Source organism: Salvelinus namaycush, chromosome 21 (genome assembly GCF_016432855.1).
Source record: "Salvelinus namaycush isolate Seneca chromosome 21, SaNama_1.0, whole genome shotgun sequence".
In the NCBI taxonomy this organism is placed as follows: Eukaryota; Metazoa; Chordata; class Actinopteri; order Salmoniformes; family Salmonidae; genus Salvelinus; species Salvelinus namaycush.
The window spans coordinates 33,750,197-33,771,381 of record NC_052327.1 but is presented as its reverse complement, the minus strand read 5'-3'; the positions used below and the strand labels follow the sequence as shown (position 1 = coordinate 33,771,381).

The 21,185-nt window shown below is 42.2% G+C and overlaps 1 protein-coding gene across 2 annotated transcripts in view; it reads left to right on the top strand.

Moving 5' to 3' along the window:
* ppfibp2b (PPFIA binding protein 2b) overlaps positions 1-21,185 on the top strand; it is a 100,892-nt gene that overhangs the window by 14,352 nt on the left and 65,355 nt on the right. For both annotated transcript variants that reach the window (XM_039017606.1, XM_039017605.1), the window contains exon 2: positions 13,279-13,380. In XM_039017606.1, the coding sequence (XP_038873534.1) occupies positions 13,317-13,380 (64 nt within the window). In that variant the 5' untranslated portion in view covers positions 13,279-13,316. The remainder of the gene's footprint in view (positions 1-13,278; positions 13,381-21,185) is intronic.

Here is a 21,185-nt window from a genome sequence, read left to right as displayed (position 1 = left end):
ACATGGAATAAACAAACATACAGTCAATAATACAGTAGGAAAAATATATATATACAGTGTGTGCAAATGAGGTAATATAAGGGAGGTAAGGCAATAAAATAGGCCATAGTGGTGAGGTAATTACGATATAGCAATTAAACACTTGAGTGAGATGTGCAGAAGATGAATGTGCAAGTAGAGATACTGGTGTGCAAAAGAGCAAAATAAATACAGTATGGGGATGAGGTAGTTGGATGGGCTATGTACAGGTGCAATGATCTGTGAGCCGCTGACAGCTGTTGCTTGAAGTTAGTGAGGGAGATAAATCAAATGTTTTTATATAGCCTTCTTAGATCAGCTGATATCTCAAAGTGCTGTACAGAAACCCAGCCTAAAACCCCAAACAGCAAGCAATGCAGGTGTAGAAACACAGTGGCTAGGAAAAACTCTCTAGAAAGACCAAAACCTAGGAAGAAACCTAGAGAGGAACCGGGCTATGAGGGGTGGCCAGTCCTCTTCTGGCTGTGCCGGGTGGAGATTATAACAGAACATGGCCAAGATGTTCAAATGTTCATAAATGAGCAGCATGGTCAAATAATAATAATCACAGTAGTTGTCGAGGGTGCAACAGGTCAGCACCTCAGGAGTAAATGTCTGTTGGCATTTCATAGCCGATCATTGAGAGTATCTCTACCGCTCCTGCTATCTCTAGAGAGTTGAAAACAGCAGGTCTGGGACAGGTAGCACATCCGGTGAACAGGTCAGGGTTCCATAGCCGCAGGCAGAACAGTTGAAACTGGAGTAGCAGCACGGCCAGGCGGACTGGCGACAGCAAGGAGTCATCATGCCGGGTAGTCCTGAGGCATGGTCCTATGGCTCAGGTCCTCCGAGAGAAAGAAAGAAAGATAGAGAGAGCATACTTAAATTCACACAGGACACCGGATAAGACAGGAGAAGTACTCCAGATATAACAGACTGACCCTAGCCCCCCGACACATAAACTACATAAATACTGGAGGATGAGACAGGAATGGTCAGGAGACACTGTGGCCCATCCGATTATACCCCCGGACAGGGCCAAACAGGCTGGATATAACCCCACCCACTTTGCCAAAGCATAGCCCCCACACCACTAGAGGGATATCTTCAACCACCAACTTACCATCCTGAGACAAAGCCGGGTATAGCCCACAAAGATCTCCGCCACGGCACAACCCAAGGGGGGGGGGGGCGCCAACCCAGACAGGAAGACCACGTCAGTGACTCAACCCACTCAAGTGACGCACCCCCCCTAGGTACGGCATGGAAGAGCACCAGTAAGCCAGTGACTCAGCCCCTGTAATAGGGTTAGAGGCAGAGAATCCCAGTGTAGAGAGGGGTTCCGGCCAGGCAGAGACAGCAAGGGCGGTTCGTTGCGTCCCAGTGCCTTTCCGTTCACCTTCACACTCCTGGGCCAGACTACACTCAATCATAGGACCTATTGACGAGATGAGTCTTCAATAAAGACTTAAAGGTTGAGACCGAGTCTGCGTCTCTCACATGGGTAGGCAGACCATTCCATAAAAATGGAGCTCTATAGGAGAAAGCCCTGCCTCCAGCCGTTTGCTTAGAAATTCTAGGGACAATTAGGAGGCCTGCGTCTTGTGACCGTAGAGTACGTGTAGGTATGTACGGCAGGACCAAATCGGAAAGGTAGGTAGGAGCAAGCCCATGTGATGCTTTGTAGGTTAGCAGTAAAACCTTGAAATCAGCCCTTGCCTTAACAGGAAGCCAGTGTAGGGAGGCTAGCACAGGAGTAATATGATCAAATTGTTTGGTTCTAGTCAGGATTCTAGCAGCCGTATTTAGCACTAACTGAAGTTTATTTAGTGCTTTAGCCGGAAAGTAGAGCATTGCAGTAGTCTAACCTAGAAGTATCAAAAGCATGGATACATTTTTCTGCATCATTTTTGGGCAGAAAATTTCAGATTTTTGCAATGTTACGTAGATGGAAAAAGCTGTCCTTGAAACAGTCTTGATATGTTCGTCAAAAGAGAGATCAGGGTCCAGAGTAACGCCGAGGTCCTTCACAGTTTTATTTGAGACGACTGTACAACCATCAAGATTAATTGTCAGATTCAACCGAAGATCTCTTTGTTTCTTGGGACCTAGAACAAGCATCTCTTTTTTGTCCGAGTTTAAAAGTAGAAAGTTTGCAGCCATCCACTTATGTCTGAAACACAGGCTTCCAGCGAGGGCAATTTGGGGGCTTCACCATGTTTCACTGAAATGTACAGCTGTGTGTCATCCGCATAGCAGTGAATGTTAACATTATGTTTTCGAATGACATCCCCAAGAGGTAAAATATATAGTGAAAACAATAGTGGTCCTAAAACGGAACCTTGAGGAACACCGGAATTTACAGTTGATTTGTCAGAGGACAAACCATCCACAGAGACAAACTGATATCTTTCCGACAGATAAGATCTAAACCAGGCCAGAACTTGTCCGTGTAGACCAATTTGGGCTTCCAATCTCTCCAAAAGAATGTGGTGATAGATGGTATCAAAAGCAGCACTAAGGTCTAGGAGCATGAGGACAGATGCAGAGCCTCGGTCTGACACCATTAACAGGTAATTTACCACCTTCACAAGTGCAGTCTCAGTGCTATGATGGGGTCTAAAACCAGACTGAAGCATTTCGTATACATTGTTTGTCTTCAGGAAGGCAGTGAGTTGCTGCGCAAAAGCTTTTTTTATTTTTTATTGAGAGGAATGGGAGATTCGATATAGGCCGATAGTTTTTTATATTTTCTGGGTCAAGGTTTGGCTTTTTCAAGAGAGGCTTTATTACTGCCACTTTTAGTGAGTTTGGTACACATCCAGTGGATAGAGATAAGAGTCTCCAGCTTCAGCGATTTTTGCAGTTCGTTCCAGTCATTGGCAGCAGAGAACTGGAAGGCGGCCAAAGGAGGAATTGGCTTTGGGGGTGACCACTGAAATATACCTGCTGGAGCGCGTGCTGCGTTTGGGTACTGCTATGGTGACCAGTGAACTGAGATAAGGCAGGGCTTTACCTAGCAAAGACTTAGTTCTGTGTTTGTCTTGGTCTATTTATCTATGTCAAGAATTTAGAGTCTCTATCTCACTAGATGGTTCTTCTACAGAGATTAGAGGATGTTATTAATATTTGTAATCATTTCATAATTAAGAAAAAATCTCCCCAATTTCATGGTATACAATTGGTAGTTACATTCTTGTCCCATCACTGCAACTCCCGTTCGGACTTGGGAAAGGTCGAGAGCCGTCCTCTGAAACACATCCCACCCAAGCCACACTGCTTCTTGACACAACTCCTGCAACACCCGCCAGCCACACCAATGTGTTTGAGGAAACACTGTACACCTGGCAACTGTGTCAGCTTGCACGGCCCGCCACAGTAGTCGCTAGTGCACGACGGGACAAGAACATCCTTGCCGGCTAAACCCTCCCCTCACGACGCTGAGCCTATTGTGCACACCCCCATGGGTCTCCCGGTGGCGGCCGGCTTTGACAGAGCCTGGACTTGAACCAGGATCTCTAGGGGCACAGCGTTGCAGTGCCTAAGACCACTGCGCCACTCGGGAGGCCCCAATATAATTATTTTAAACCCACTGAATATCCTGTGTTTCTATGTCAAATGGTCTTGTTATATTTCAGTCTTCTGTGATGTATATAAAGTGTAATATTGAGTCTACAACATGTTGCAAACTCAAAATGTAATACATTTCAACTCTATATTTGACATGGTTCTTTTTTTTAAGCCCATAACCATGTGTATGAGGTGTATACTTTTGTTTCAAAGTAGATTTGTTTAAGACTTCCAAGAATCACTCTGTGTGACACTGATTTAGCCCGCTGCAGTAAAAGGTAACTGAGGTGAAATATGTGCTTAGTGTTACAGGATGATGAGAAATAGGCCTACAGAACCTGGTAAAAGGATTGGTAGATTTTTTTTTGAACAAACAAGGTATGATGGATTTGGTGAGCCCACTGAGCCAAGAGAGGGGAAGGTCATGTTGTAGACAGTGAGGTGACACCTGATTGGCTGGACTTTCCAGAGTTGAGTTGAGTTTCTTCCTGGCCTTTTGTCTGATGTTTGTGACATATTAGAGTGCACCTGCTCGTGGATGACATTTCTCTGCTCCTGCAACCTGCACTCCCCCGCGTCACAGCTGCCAGGTGAGCGGAGCGATGATCGGCCCGGTGAGCTGGCAGGAAGTCAACCGGGTCTGGGTCATCTGTCCTGTCCTAACCCCACTCTAGAGCCCCGGTCTGGAAGACTCAGTGAAGATGAGTAATAACAGCTGACAGCTACTGATATGACTTTGTACTTGTCTTCCATGGAATACTTTGTACTTGTCTTCCATGGAATACCCTCAATACCAATGCAAGTGTAGACTGTTGAAGTTTGTTTGATTCCTTACCTATACAGTACTATGCATGCACCAACAGAATGAGTTTGAAAGTGAAGTATCTCACTCCAACAATGGCCCCACATTGGATGGGCTGATTTCATCTGTCAGTCCTGTGGTCTGAGCACATGTTGCCCACTGGTTATGAGACATGCTTTGCATAGTGTGACTGTAATGTTATCCTGTCATTTGAGCTGGGTTTGTTCTGGTTGAGCTGGCTTGTGGGTTAAGATGTTGACACCATGTAACCTTACTATGTTCTGTGCATCAGGAGTCATGTACTGCATATAGTGTAGGAGTCTGCTCTACCAGCCATTTTGAATGAGCTGCTGTTGATTTTTTTGTGGTTACAACACGGTTTCAAGGCAGAAGCAAAGCACACACAAACTCGTCATCTGGCAATGCTATGTGTCAGGCCCCCTGCCAACACTGTTACAATGAAGCCTTGTCTATTATGCAACAGATCACCTTTCTCACACAGGTCCCCCGTGCCACAGACACGAGTTGAGTCCACTTCTGTTTAGATGGCTACCTCTCAAGCGCCCAGCTGAAATGGAAGGCTGTATGAACTGAAGGCCTGCAGGCAGCTAGTCCCCTCCGATGTGTCATCTTGTCAACTAGCACATGAACACATGTAAGTGGCAGAATGAGGCCCTGATAGGATGTTAGAGCTGTCAGTGGGGCTATGGCTTTGATGCTTATACTGTATATTAAGCCGTGTTGACACGCTGGTTCTATTGGTCTGCCCACTACTGCTGACACTGGTCTTTGTGCATGCTGGTCTCACTGCCTCAGGGTTAACTACTGTACAGTTCTACATGTCTAAATAATGGTGTGGAAAATGATGTGCATCACTTTGGCTTTGCTAGCCTCTAGCTACATGTTGGCACAATGTTGGAAAGAGAAACTTGGATTTAAAAAACTCTTCAGTTTCAAACACATGAAAAATATATATATTTTTTGTTGTTGTTGAAAAAATAGGATGTGTAGTGTGATCGTAAAGTAAATGTCCACTTTATCTGCAAGCAATTGTAAGCAAACCCTGTGATTAAATGTTTTTCCTGCTTCCCTGAGCTAGTAAAACCTCAAACGTAAAAACTGAAACATGCATGTTTACACTAGTCTCCACATTCTCTCCCAGGGCCTCTTACATGCATGTTTACACTAGTCTACACATTCTCTCCCAGGGCCTCTTACATGTATGTTTACACTAGTCTACACATTCTCTCCCAGGGCCTCTTACATGTATGTTTACACTAGTCTACACATTCTCTCCCAGGGCCTCTTACATGTATGTTTACACTAGTCTACACATTCTCTCCCAGGGCCTCTTACATGTATGTTTACACTAGTCTACACATTCTCTCCCAGGGCCTCTTACATGCATGTTTACACTAGTCTACACATTCTCTCCCAGGGCCTCTTACATGTATGGTAATAATGAGGTAGTGCTTATGACTACTGTGTTTTCTTGACTTTTATTTTATAATGTTGGAACCCTTTATCCGCCACTGAAAGGAGCAATGCAGTTGTGAGACGTTGCGATCTCATATTTGCTTGACATGCTCTCAGTCACTTGATTGTTGACATGAGTATGACAGGGCCACTGCCAGGGCGATTACACTCGGGCCGCCTGATGTTGACATTTTGGAGAGCTAACGAAGCTCCAGTGAGGGGAGGTGGATGGGCTTAATATAGGGCTGACTAAGTAAAGCAAACCAAACCCAAGGTTACAGCAGGGTTCCCCACGTCAACTGGCGGATTAGTTATTGGTTGATGAATTTTGTAATCATCAGCCAGACTCCCATAAGTATAGTTTCTGTAGGATGCTATTAGAGAGATTTGATCGTTAAATACTCATGGCTTGGAATAAATCTGCTGAGGTATATTAAGCGGATGCATGTTTCCGTTGATGTGCAAAGTCCCATATAGCAGGTCTTTTCTGCTTTCTTTCAATTTATGATGTGTGAATTGTTAGCATTGCGTAATGTGTGAATTGTTAGCATTGCGTAATGTGTGAATTGTTAGCATTGTGTAATGTGTGAATTGTTAGCATTGCGTAATGTGTGAATTGTTAGCATTGTGTAATGTGTGAATTGTTAGCATTTCGTAATGTGCGAATTGTTAGCATTGCGTAATGTGCGAATTGTTAGCATTGCGTAATGTGCGAATTGTTAGCTTTGCATACTGTGTGAATTGTTAGCTTTGCATACTGTGTGAATTGTTAGCATTTCATAATGTGTGAATTGTTAGCATTTCATACTGTGTGAATTGTTAGCGTTTCATAATGTGTGAATTGTTAGCATTTCATAATGTGTGAATTGTTAGCATTTCATAATGTGTGAAGACTTTTCTTTTTTTATTCCATGAAAATTTAACTAATATTCTAGATGATATATTCACACATTTTAAAGGGTGGTGATTTCTTAATTTTCTGTAAGCATTAGTTAGTAGGGAAGTAGGGAAAATCCCCATCCATAAGTGTGGTCATCTTCTGTTCATCTCTTCTGCCTTCGTGGTCGAAATTCTTGGGTATTTCCTGCTCAACCCCTTATATTTGCGTTTGTGACATCCAGGCCTCCGGAGCTTTCTCACTCTCTCTCTGGGCTTCAGCAGCAGTTGGCTCTGCTTGTCCAAACAGGCCAGAGTCAATGAGGGAAACAGTAAACTCACACCACTCTGCTTCACCCCACTTCACGTGCTCTGGCAGTTCTGTTCACATGACCCACCAGACTAATTGTTGAAAGCAGTAGGACCACTTCTTAGGCCCAGCCATTAGTGTCAGAAGACCTGAGAGTTACTCCAACAGATAAAGGTAGAATTTCTGTCTTCCTCTGGTAACTAGGGATAAACACTAGATTTTCAGGTATGTGAATTAAGCAGAAAAGTTTCACCCCCAAATCTGTAAGGCCTTGATGGCCTCCTTAAACAAATAATCAGGAATCATGTTAAAATGGCAATCGAATGCACTTCCTTCATTTGAACCGTGTGGCCATTTGACTTACACACAAGCCATCCTTTGGTCTGGTGGATGTGGGACTTTTCTGGTCCCTGTGAAAGAATGGGACACCGCTGGTGGCTGTACTGTAACTCTACCCAGCAGCACTCAGTGTGTCTGTCTTCAGCAGAGCATGAGGACTGCAGGCCGGGACAACCTGGACAAAAACAGGAACTTGATCTTCCTCCCAGTGTTACTACTGTGCCTGTCTGGCTCAAACAAAGCTCACCATTCATTATTCTATGTGCTAACTGCAAGGGACCACAGATATCATACCTTCTGATAAAAAAAGTATTTATCATCTACACAACACATTGTGGACATTTCTGGACATTGTTCGTCCAGAAATGTATTTCCATAGAAATTATCTTTATTACATCAATTTTGATCCTCAGACAATGGTCTTGAGTGGGCATTGAGCTCATCTGCTCATACAAGTATTTGTCTTTTCTCAGTTGGACTTTGTATTGAGGTGGAAACTTTCTTGTTAATCATTAGGCCTGTGTTCCATTGATATCTGTACTGCATGTAGCAGGTGAACAGCATTTTAATAAATTAAAAACCCTCCTGACATTTTTATACTGATAATGATCAAACTTCATTATCACTGTGTTAATAAACATATTAATGATCTTACAGGCATCATATGTTGTTGTTGTAATCTCCCAGAGACTTTTGAATGGCAGCAGTACATTAGACAACACATGGTGATGATAGCGCTGGCTGAGAGAGAGCATCCCTCCAGTCCCAAGTGCTCAGCCAGAATCAGCTATTTCCTGGCCAGCGTGAAGGAATGCCTCAGGTCCACACTCTAATTACAACATCATAAAGTCCCCGTCAGGGGACAGATAGAGGGCCATGAGGATCTGACCAGTATTAAACACTGCTTCTTTTTATCAAGCTGGGAGCTTGGCGAATCTACTTTTTATAGTCCTTTGATAGGACTGGAGGGAAAATCAACTGTAAATAATCTGTCATACATTTTTTCAGGATTATAAAGTAAAGGCATGGAAATTGCAAAGCACTGTTTAGAGGTTCAGGCCTTCTCCCTTGTAGGAATGTTTAGAATAATTTAGACGCTTAGAGGCAAGTTACTGTCTCTCCCTTTTTAAGCAGGTCCCATGCAGTGCTTATCAAAGTTCTCCAAATGGATAATGTGCAGAAACCAGATACAGAGCTGGATATCTGTAATGTACTTAGGACACTGTTCGGCATGTGATGTTTTCGGATGTCACTAATCATTTTACTGATAGCAGCAGAAGCACTCGGCTGCTTGGTGATTCTCCAAACTGTGGGTGGCTCAGAAATGCACTTATGAAAGTCACTGAACGAGCAGAAGGACAGAATAGGGCTGCAATGACCTAGCAGACACAGAGGTTTGGCACTGTACGAACTATACACAGGTGCAGTGGATTTGTTTATTTATTTGTACAGACCAAGAACATCTTAAGATTTGAGAAAGTTATAGAGTTACAGTTCACAAGTTTCTAAAGACAGTGGCAAGGGATGATTCAATCTTCATATCGTATTCTTGTAAATCTATTTTTTTTGCCTAGATTTAATCGTTTCAACAGCATAACACAGATATGATTCTATTTAGGCTACATATGTTACTTGTTAATAACTTCTTTGGGACTGGGGAGCAGTATTGAGTAGCTTGGATAAAAAGGTGCCCAGAGTAAACTGCCTGCTACTCAGTCCTAAAAGCTTGAATATGCATATAATTAGTAGATTTGGATAGAAAACCCTCTGAAGTTTCTAAAACTGTTTGAATGATGTCTGTGAGTATAACAGAACTCATATGGCAGGCAAAAACCTGAGAAGAAATCCAACCAGGAAGTGGGAAATCTGAGGTTTGTAGTTTTTCAAGTCATTGCCTATCGAATATACAGTGTCTATGGGGTCATATTGCACTTCCTAAGGCTTCCACTAGATGTCAACCATCTTTAGAACCTTGTTTGATGCTTCTACTGTGAAGGAGGGGGGAATAAGAGCTGATTGAGTCAGGGGTCTGGCAGAGTGCCACGAGCTCAGTCTCGCGCGCTCCCGTGAGAGTTAGCTGCGTTCCATTGCATTTCTACAGACAAAGGAATTCTCCGGTTGAAACATTATTGAAGATTTATGATAAAAACATCCTAAAGATTGATTCTATACTTCGTTTGACATGTTTCTACGAACTGTAATATGACTTTTCGTCTGAACTTTCGCCTGGACTTGCCCGCGCCTCCTGAGTTTGGATTTGTGTACTAAACGCGCAAACAAAAGGGAGGTATTTGGACATAAATGTTGGACTTTATCGAACAAAACAAACATTTATTGTGGAACTGAGATTCCTGGGAGTGCATTCTGATGAAGATCATCAAAGGTAAGTGAATATTTATAATGCTATTTCTGACTTCTGTTGACTCCACAACATGGCGGGTATCTGTATGGCTTGTTTTTGTGTGTGAGCGCCGTACTCAGATTATTGCATGGTGTGCTTTTTCCCAAAAAGTTTTTTTGAAATCTGACACAGCGGTTGCATTAAGGAGAAGTTTATCTATAATTCCATGCATAACAATTGTATCTTTTAGCAATGTTCATTATGAGTATTTCTGTAAATTGATGTGGCTCTCTGCAAAATCACCGGATGTTTTGGAGGCAAAACATTACTGAACATAACGCGCCAATGTAAACTAAGATCTAAACTAACTTTATCGAACAAAACATACATGTATTGTGTAACATGAAGTCCTATGAGTGTCATCTGATGAAGATCATCAAATGTTAGTGATTCATTTTATCTCTATTTCTGCTTTTTGTGACTCCTCTCTTTGGCTGGAAAAATGGCTGTGTTTTTCTGTGACTAGGTGCTGACCTAACATAATCGTTTGGTGTGCTTTCGTCGTAAAGCCTTTTTGAAATCGGACACTGTGGCTGGATTTACAACAAGTTTATCTTTAAAATGGTGTAAAATACTTGTATGTTTGAGGAATTTTAATTATGGGATTTCTGTTGTTTTGAATTTGGCGCCCTGCAATTTCACTGGCTGTTGTTGAGGTGGGACACTAGCGTCCCAAATATCCCAGAGAGGTTTTAAGGTAATATATGATTATCCAAACCAGCTCGGATTCAGTTTGTTTATGGAGTTTGTGCTTCAGGATAGGAGAGGTTTGTTGTTTTAACCTTCAGAGTTTTTTGGCACACCACATAAATGCCCCGGCAGCTCAATTTGGCTCAGCACGGAACCTCCAGGTTATGTAGCATTTGATGTGGTCTGTGGAGTAGTTTAAAAGTCCTTTATGTCTTTTCCAGACAGCAACACATTGTTCTAAACGTGCTGTTTTCTGCATTGTGAAAGTTGGCTATAGCTGAAATGTTGAGTTTTTGACAGAAATTTGCTCTGACGGCACCTGGCTAGATTTCACTCTCTGTCGAGTCCATGGCTTATCCAGCGAGGAGCAGGCCCAGGTGTTTGAATTGAAAATACACCTTGCGGCGGAGAAAGGTGCCGACCCATGGAACATTATTGTGAGAGACTGCTAGACTGCACTGTCAGGGGCAGAGGATGAAATGGGAAGACAAAGGGACATCCTGAGCACTGCCAGCTAATGTTATCCTCTTCAAACAGGCTCAGCCTACTCCTCTTTTCTGTGGTAAGAATGCCTGTGATAGCTGACTAGTGACACTGGGGCCAAATTAAATAGAAGGCTTTAGGTGCTGTAAGGTTATTGATGGGTCTGTTTGCTTGGTTATATATTAGTCATATTTGTGTCTGCAAAGTACCACCTCAATGCTTTGCACAGCAAAAAAGCATTAAGACCGGGAAGAAAATGTAGTTCTTATAACAAACTGCTGTCATGACAGGGTGTACAGATGCAGGATCTAAATTTGACCAGTTTCTCACAGAAGGAAAATAGTCCTTGCTTTGCACAGCAAAAAAAGCATTAAGACCGGGAAGAAAATGTAGTTCTTATAACAAACTGCTGTCATGACAGGGTGTACAGATGCAGGATCTAAATTTGACCAGTTTCTCACAGAAGGAAAATAGTCCTTCAGCAACAGGGAATGTGAATTATTGTGTGTATTATATATAATGGGCATTTTGGTAGGGGTTGATATCTTTTCTGTTAAGTTAAGTCAATTATGAAATGTTAAAATGGAAATTACAAACTTTAGAAGCCTTTTTAATTTAACCTCAAATACACTACATGTTTGGATTTCAGCTATGCAGGACATTTCCTGCAACAACAGGGTGATCAAGTTTGTTTTGCTGGCAGTTTTTATTTACTGGGAAACTGTGATAATAAGGCATCTCTGTTTCTACATAAACTATGAATAATAATGATAAATAAGTAGTAGGTAGTTTCACTATGATTTTGAATATCTGGAAATCATAGGTTTATTACAGATAGCGTATCTTATGTTCTAATATCATAATGAAGCTCTCATTTGTTTGCCACTTTCTTTTGTTACAGTTTGTTCTAATGGACTTGATACACAACAACAATAGTATCCTAATGCAGGGCAATAGCTCTACCAAGGTCATGTCTTCGAGCTACATTAGATTGTACAGAAGCAGACAGTAGACTGTATTATTCTCTTTGGCATGTCCATTAGTGCACTGCAGTACCCTGATCTCTTCATGGTCTTTAACTGCAGGCTTTAATTGGGTTTGTATGATCAGGCCAGTTATTAGAATAGCAGTGTCTGCTGCCCACTGTGATGCTGTTACACAGAGGAGCTGTTAGTACTACAGAGGCTCTGAATGAATGGAGCCATCACCCTCAGCCGTGTCCAGCTGAATCTGAACAGCCACATAATTAACACTGTTGACGCCTGGCTCCTTTCAAAGCCCTGCCTGCCTGTCCCTGCCTGCCATTCCGGCGTCTACAGTTGCCTTTTGTCACAGAGGCCTGTCGCTATGTCCTCAACGCATCACAGTCAATGGTCACATCTAATTATTTTTCCAGAGAAGATTACTTGAATAGCTATGTTTCCATTATGTCATATGATAGATAGTACAGAGTTAGTTGGTGGGAATGAAAGAGTTAAGCAGTCAAAGTTCAAGATGCTTGTATTGTCTTTGATCTTTGGAACTCATCATAGGTTGATGTGTGAGACAGATTTATTTCTTGGCACAACAATCAATTTATCTGTCACGCTTCACTCTGATCCCTTTTGAGCCGTAATGAAAACAGACCTGGGTCCTTGTGAATGTCTCCCAACTCAGTGATTGATGGTTGAGTGGAATGGAGATATACCCCAACGCCACCAACCATCAGCTCTATCAACAGTTGAAAGAACGAAGACATTCACAGTGTGTTTAGATCCCGTAACCTGGGGGGTTAGGCAAGGGACGGCCTGTTCTCTCTGTTTAAGAGGGTAGATGCTGATGGTTGTAAGGCAGGATGACAGAGGGAGGAGACCCTGCTGGGTGGTTTGGAGGCCTCATTTGAACAGGGGTCCGCTGTACAGTCATCAGAGGGGGGGGGGCAGCCCCAGCCCCAGCCCCAGCCCCAGCCCCAGCCCCAGCCCCAGCCCCAGCCCCAGCCCCTAAGCCATGCTCTGTCCTACTGATAGGGATGACCCAGAGCAAATACCAGTAGTCTCTGTACCAGGCCAACGGGATCATACTGCAATGTATGCCTAGGAACCATCACGTTACAAGGACATACTGTATCTGAAACCATTTCAATAGAGAATATATCACAGCAGTACAATTGATCCTCAGTTCTCCGTTCAAGTATTTATTTATACGTGGCTAATTTGTACCATATGACATTTATTTTCTAACTGATGTTTACTGTACAAAGTTTTCAAAGCTAAATTATATTATATTTAGAATTCCTCTTTCTTAAAATGTAACAGTGTTTATATTTCCCTCCAGGACACTAAGCATAGAGGCTGATGCAGTAGTCTGTCGCCATGGCCTCAGATGCAAGTCACATGTTGGAGGCGGCCTTGGAGCAAATGGATGACATCATCGCAGGTAAAAGTGATTAATTGTCTCTTCCTACTACATCTAATACATTCTCCCACAGTTTATTATGTTTTTTTGATTCACCATTGAAAAGATCTGTGTATTTTCACACGGCTCTGACGTCAATTTGGAATATAAAACAAACTTGAGAAACAAGTTCACTTCTTTTGAAAGAAAGGTCCTTGCCTCATTATACCGTCTTTGTACACAGTGATAGGTTCAGGTGACATACTGTATATCAAACAGGTTTAACTGCTGGCGTGTGTGTGCTTGAAACACACCATGCCGCTGCCAGGCAGGTAAAAGCTGAGAAATGGAGCAGAGTAAGCAAGGCTACCCTGTAAAGAAATGAGGTCCTGAATAAAACATCAGATCAGCCCTGCCTGTGACACACAGGAGGCTGCTGAGGGGAGGACAGCTCATAATAATGTCTGGAATGGAGCAAATGGAATAGCATCAAACACATGGAAACCATGTGTTTGATGTATTTGATACCATTCCACTTAATCATTACGACGAGCCCATCCTCCCTAATTAAGGTGCCACAAACCTCCTGTGCTGTAACAATTCCATAGACATTCAAACCAGTAGATAGTCATAGCACTGACGTCATCCACGTATTCCCATGGAACACTCCCGATGGTGCATGAAGTGGATTATGGGTCATATTGCTGAATGGCACAAAAATGGCACACAAAAAAAGGATCATGGTGAAAGTTGCCGAAACTAGCAAAGGATCATGGTCGATGTAGTTGTTTTCATCCTGCCTGAGAGAGCCTCCTCCCTCGTAGCCTACCGGCCAGTGATTGGTCTATGTCAGCACGTGGTCCTGTGTGATGACAAATGTTGTTGTCAGAATTAATCACTATTTAATTAAATATCTCGATTTGTAGCAAACTTTTAAAGAATTCACAGTGGGGATTAAACTGATCATAACAAACTCATTTTAGAGCACAAAACTTTTGGGCCGTTCTGACGATCATCATTTTTGTAGGCTTTCAATGGCAGACCAGAGCTTTTGGCACCGCTAGGTTGCTACGCGGTAATAGACCAGCAGAGCTCATGACTTCCCGCTCTAGACTGGACACTGGGGGCCTGGACAGTTCCCCCTGTCATCCTCAGACTGTTTACTATAGACTCCATCGACTTGAACTAAGATGGGTTTGTAACACGTTAGACGGAATGCATTTCCAATTCCATTGAACTCCATCTCTTGAAGTCTTACTTTTTAAGTAAAATTCTAAACATCAGATTAGATTATTACATTTACTTGTTTTAAAAAATATTGTAATTAGTATAACAATTTAGTAAATAGTAACAAAATGTTATTTTTCCCATATATACATCATCTCTATAACATGTAGGCTACATTAGCCTACGTTCTGTGGTCCCCATGAACAGAATACTAGACCCACAAGACTAAGCCACACGGTCAGATAAAACATTAACATGATACACACTGTGATAATGTGATAATATATTCCATTTAGCAGACGCTTTATCCAAAAAGGGCATTATCATAATTTTCACAATTTCAGAGTTTTATTTCCACCTCATAGTTTGGAAATATCATTAAAAAAAAGGAAAATCATGTTTTTGGCTTATTTACAGGCGAAGTTAGATCCGTCTGTTCTGTTATGATGTTCTTCCAAAATATGAGTGTGTTTTAATGGCATTTTCCTCTTTCTTGCATGTACACTATGAGTCCTATTTAGGGAATCTATGCAGCACTAGTGTGGTGGAAGGCACAGTCAAACATGGATAGTGTGTGTGCGCGTGTGTGTGTGGGCGTGGGCGTGTGCCTGTGTGTGTGGGGGCATATGCTCACATCCTATGTGTGTGTGGCTGTTAAATTAGGGGCAAGGCTTTGTAGGGGGTTGGGCTGAGTTCCCTGCAGCAAGCTCAGCTATTGCCAACATGATTGAACTCATAAAGGGTTCATGTTAAAGCAGTTGGTCATCTAAATAGAATGTGGGGGATGAAGCTCAACATGCCAGTTTGTAACTAAACGGATCAACAGAACAACTCAATGCTACATCAGCCTCTGTGGAGAGTGAAAGACATGCCACTCTGACAGCCGTTGGAATTGACCACAGAGTTTGAATTAGCCTTCTGTATTAGTGATGCGTGGGTTGACTCATAACCTGCTGTCCCCACAGTTATATTCACGGGGCGGGCGGGTTTAGGGTGGGTTTATGATCATGAAATATTGTGTGGATGAAGGGCGAGCGGGTTGAATAAAGAGGAAAAAAATGCCAATAAAATGTATTTCTATCTATGGGCTACATTGAGGTTTTTATTTCATAATTTTAGGCTATCGGGCATTACTGTGTAAGCCTAAACGGGTGGAGTTTAATTCAATAAGAGAAAAGCTGTGAAAGGAGAGTTGAAAATAAAGAGAAGGGCGGGCCAGAAAAGTAATGTTTGGGAAAGATTTGCTGAAGTGGTAAAGCATGATGGAAGTCCTGGCTATGTTATATGTGATGATTGTGAGACGTTATACAAATTTGACAGTCACAAGATGGTGACTTCAAATAGGCCTTTGTCACGTTTTTTTTAATTTGTTTTATTCTATTTAACCTTTATTTAACTAGGCAAGCAAGTTAACTTCTCTAGGATAGGGGGCAGCATGTTCACGTTTGGATGAAAAGCGTGCCAAGAGTAAACTGCCTCCTACTCAGTCCCAGATGCTAATATATGCATATTATTATTAGTATTGGATAGAAAACACTCTGAAGTTTCTAAAACTGTTTGAATCATGTCTGTGACTATAACAGAACTTATTTGGCAGGCAAAACCCTGAGGACAAACCATTCAGATTTTTTTTTTTTGAGGTCACTCTCTTTTCAATGGGCTTTCATTGGGAATCCAGATTTGTAAGGGACCTTGCTACAGTTGCCATTGCTTCAACTGGATGTCAACAGTCTTTAGAAATTGGTTGAGGTTTTTCCTTTGAGAAATGAATAAGTAGCCATGTTCAGAATGAGGCCCCAGTGAAGTGTACTGTTTGTTAGAGGCGCGTGACCAGAAAGCATGCTACACATTGAACACGTATTGAACACAGATCATCCCGTCTTCAATTTTATCGATTATTTATGTTAAAAAATACCTAAAGTTGTATTACAAAAGTAGTTTGAAATGTTTGGACAAAGCTTACAGGTAACTTTTGAGATATTTTGTAGTCACATTGTGCAAGTTGAAACCGGTGTTTTTCTGGATCAAACGCTCCAAATAAATGGACATTTTGGATATATATCGACAGAATTAATCGAACAATAGGACCATTTGTGATGTTTATGGGACATATTGGAGTGCCAACAGAAGAAGCTCGTCAAAGGTAAGGCATGAATTATATCTTTATTTCTGCGTTTTGTGTCGCGTCGGGAGGGTTGAAATATGATGGTCTGTGATTGTTAGCTGGGGTGCTATCCTCAGATAATAGCATTGTTTGCTTTCGCCGTAAAGCATTTTTAAAAATCTGACACGTTGGCTGGATTCACAACAAGTGTAGCTTTAATTTGGTATATTGAATGTGTGATTTCATGAAAGTTAAATTTTTATAGTGAATTTGGCGCTCTGCATTTTCACTGGATGTTGGCAAGGTGAGACGCTACCGTCCCACATATCCCAGAGAGGTTTTAAGAACAAATTCTTATTTACAATGACAGCCTACCAAAAAGCAAAAGGCCTCCTGCGGGGACGGGGGACTGGGACTGGGATTAAAAAATATATACAAATACACAATAAATATAGGACAAAACACACATCACGACGAGAGACAACACAACGCTACATGAAGAGAGACATAAAACAACAACATAGCAAGGCAGCAACACATGGCAACACAACATAACAACAACATGGTAGCAACACAACATGGTAGCAGCACAGAACATGGTACAAACATTATTGGGCAAAGTCAACAGCACAAAGGTCAAGAGGGTAGAGACAACAATACATCACACAAAGCAGCCACAACTGTCAGTAAGAGTGTCCATGATGGAGTTTTTGAATGAAGAGATTGAGATAAAACTGTCCAGTTTGAGTGTTTGTTGCAGTTTGTTCCAGTCGATAGCTGCAGTGAACTGAAAAGAGGAACGACCCAGGGATGTGTGTGCTTTGGGGACCTTTAACAGAATGTGACTGGCAGAACAGGTGTTGTAGTCAAGGGAATTGTAGCCTACTGTTCAGCAGTGGCGTGTATTCATGGATGCCAAGAGAAGCCAGGCTTCCCCAGAAAATGTACTAAGAAAAAAATAAGAAAAATGATATTCAGTTATCTTTCGTCTTTCTGTATTTCATCATTTTCCTTATATTCGCAAGAGGCTGAATATACTGTATCTCAACGGAGAAAGCATCCGAGCGAGCCAAACAGTGCCCCTCTGTCTCTATGTTTAGGCCATCTATCGGATGGTGTCTGGTCCAAAAGAGTATGACATTGTTGCCACCCATAGCATTGATGCAAGGGAAGCCAGCAAGCATTTGGCCTCCCTATATAAAAAAGTATAAAATAAATGTGAATGGTCCTGGCACACCAAAAACATGTGTCAAGGAAGCCAGAGTCTCACAAGTATGGTGTCAACATGTTTTCTTCTACTTGCATGAACGCATACACACACACACAGAAATCAGAACCATGCAGTGGCGGCAGAGCCCCACCTATTTAGAGCCCCACATTTTTAGCTTGCCTGTTTTGCATGTTATTTTGGCATTAATATGTGTCACATATCAGTTTGCAAACAATGTAAAAAAAAATATATATATATATATATATATAATTGAGTTAATAAAGCCGCCTATAAACATGGTCTCTTCTGTTTTATTGAGTAAGGCAGCTCCAAAATGCAGGTGTTTCAGTGCTTTCTGTGGTGATGTGGCAGGCCAGTGATTGGCTCAGTGTTCTGTCACTCATGGGGACAGTACGTCACCGCCACGTCTAAAGGTAGACCTCGAAAATTCTAGCCCTTTAGGTGCTGCCATAGAGTTACATTAGAAGTGCCCATCCAAGAAGGCTCAAGGTCATTGGCCACAGATAAAATTACGTCAAATCACGTTATATGTACAGTAGCTTTGATTGGACATGTCAACATCATACTTTCAAAATCTTAGCTAGCAGTCATCATGAATCAAGTTGACAATCTTCTGGCAAATCCTTTTTAATCCTTGTCATATGAAGAGAAATAATGAAGAGAAATTACAGATAAAACGTATCGGTGCTCATCGGCCATTGGACATAAACATTACACAGCAAGTTGGAAATCACAAATTCAACAATGAGTGGTTTGGAAGGAATCAGTGGCTGTGTGGTCCCAAATCTGGGAGTAAGGGGCTCTTTTCCAAGTTTAAAGTGATAAACATCTAACATTGCCCATGCTGTCAGTGAAGCATGATTTGTGCCGCGCTCAAAACAACTGTTAACTTGGAACTGCGAAAACTTGACTTCAGTGAGTTCAAGACAACTGGGAACTCGGGAATAAATGAACTCCGACTTTGAACGGACATCCAACTCGGAATTGTAAATCAGGCCTCTTTCTAGAGCTACGACCTGAAGATCAATGACGTCATCATAATTCGAAGGACCGGCGCACCACCTTCCTGTTTAAGTGAGTACAGCACGACAAGGTCCAAAAATGTCCAAAAATGTATTCTAATACTGCTGCGTAAATTATGTAATATGCCAGGGAGATATGTATACTGTAGCTAAGAAATTAATACTAAGGGTATGTTGTGTAGTAAGATGTTAGTAGCCCATGTGCCTCACCCTTAATTTCGCCTACTGTTCTGACTTGGTGGTGCACATGTAGCATATAACCTGTTTTAGAGAAATGTAATCCCTGAATATTGTAAGAGCTTTCATTGTCTGCTTATATGCCCCCATTATTTATCCTACGGTTCTGACTAGGTGTACAGGGAGAACACTGTAAGAAGGGCCCATGTTCTGAATTCTGTCGCTGTACATTACAAGTGCTGAACAAATCGTTATATTGACTACTTCCATCCTAGCTCGCTCATTAATGACTTAATCAAAATTACGGATTGCCTCTTATCCAATTGTCGTCCCCTTATACCATAGTTTGTACATCTCAATTATCATTAGAAACCACATTTGTTTAAGCAAGTCAACCATATCAGCTATGTTTTTTTAAAGGCAGTAAATGAGGCTGAATAAACTGTTCCGCTGCCAGACAAGGCTCCGCTCATATCCAGGTGTAGCAGTGGTAAGATGTTGGGACTGCTATTGGAACAGCTTTATGTAGGTCCTAACAGTTTGTGGGCACTGTTTGTCACCGTTATAGTGCAATTAATGTATTGTTTAGTGTTGTGTAGTGGCTTTGCTGGTATGCAATCCACTTTTTTCTTCTTTGCCCCACCAAGATTTACATGCTAAAATCGCCACTGGAAGAATGGACAGCCACATGATATTTAGCGTATTGTTTTTGGTATCTTTTAGTTGTCACTGTATTAGACTAAGCATAGGTGATTTGATGATGTTGAAATGTTGAAGTTGAAATGGTGCTGGAATAGTGGAGGCAGCTCCTGTTTTCTTTGTGGCTTGCGGTAACTCTTCGTGGTTCTAAATCAATAGTTGTTTAGCTGTCCGAAAATGACGGAAACATTAACTTGCTTGACCATGCTGTAGGTCATGTTACTGTTTGTTACATGCAATATGCTTTGTGGACATCACCGGACAGAGGTTGCTCTCTGGTTTTGTGATGAAACAAAGATGTGGTTGAATTTATTCAGTTTTACCAAATTTTTACCAGCATGTCACATGTGCAACCAGAGGGAAAAAAACTCTAGACCACCTTTACTCCACACACAGAGATGCATAAAAAGCTCTCCCCCGCCCTCCATTTGGCAAGTCTGACCATAATTATATCCTCCTGATTCCTGCTTACAAGCAAAAACTAAAGCAGGAAGCACCAGTGAGTCGCTCAATACGGAAGTGGTCAGATGATGCGGATGCTAAGCTACAGGACTGTTTTGCTAGCACAGACTGGAATATGTTCTGGGATTCATCCAATGGCATTGAGGAGTATACCACCTTTGTCATCGGCTTCATCAATAAGTGCATCGACAACATCGTCTCCACAGTGACCGTATGTACACATCCCAACCAGAAGCCATGGATTACAGGCAACATCCGCATCGAGCTAAAGGCTAGTGCTGCTGCTTTCAAAGAGCGGGACACTAATCCGTACGCTTATAAGAAATCACGCTATGCCCTCAGACAAACCATCAAACAAGCAAAGCGTCAATGCAGGATTAAGATTGAATAATACGACACCGGCTCTGACGATCGTCTGATATGGCAGGGCTTGAAAACTACTATGGACTACAAAGGGAAAACCAGACGCGAGCTGCCCAGTGACGCGAGCCTACCAGATGAGCTAAATGCCTTTTATGCTCGAGGCAATCAACACTGAAACATGCACTAGAGCACCAGCTGTTCTAGATGACTGTGTGATAACGTGCTCGGTAGCCGATGTGAGCAAGACCTTTAAACAGGTCAACATTCACAAAGCCGCAGGGCCAGATGGATTACCAGGAGGTATACTCAGAGCATCCGCGGACCAATCGGTAAGTGTCTTCACTGACATTTTCAACCTCTCCCTGACTGAGTCTGTAATACCTACATGTTTTAAGCAGACCACCATAGTTCCTGTGCCCAAGGAAGCGAAGGTAACCTGCCTAAATGATTACTGCCCTGTAGCACTCACGTCGGTAGCCATGAAGTGCTTTGAAAGGCTGGTCATGGCTCACATCAACAGCATCCTCCCGGATACCCTAGACCCACTCCAATTCGCATACTG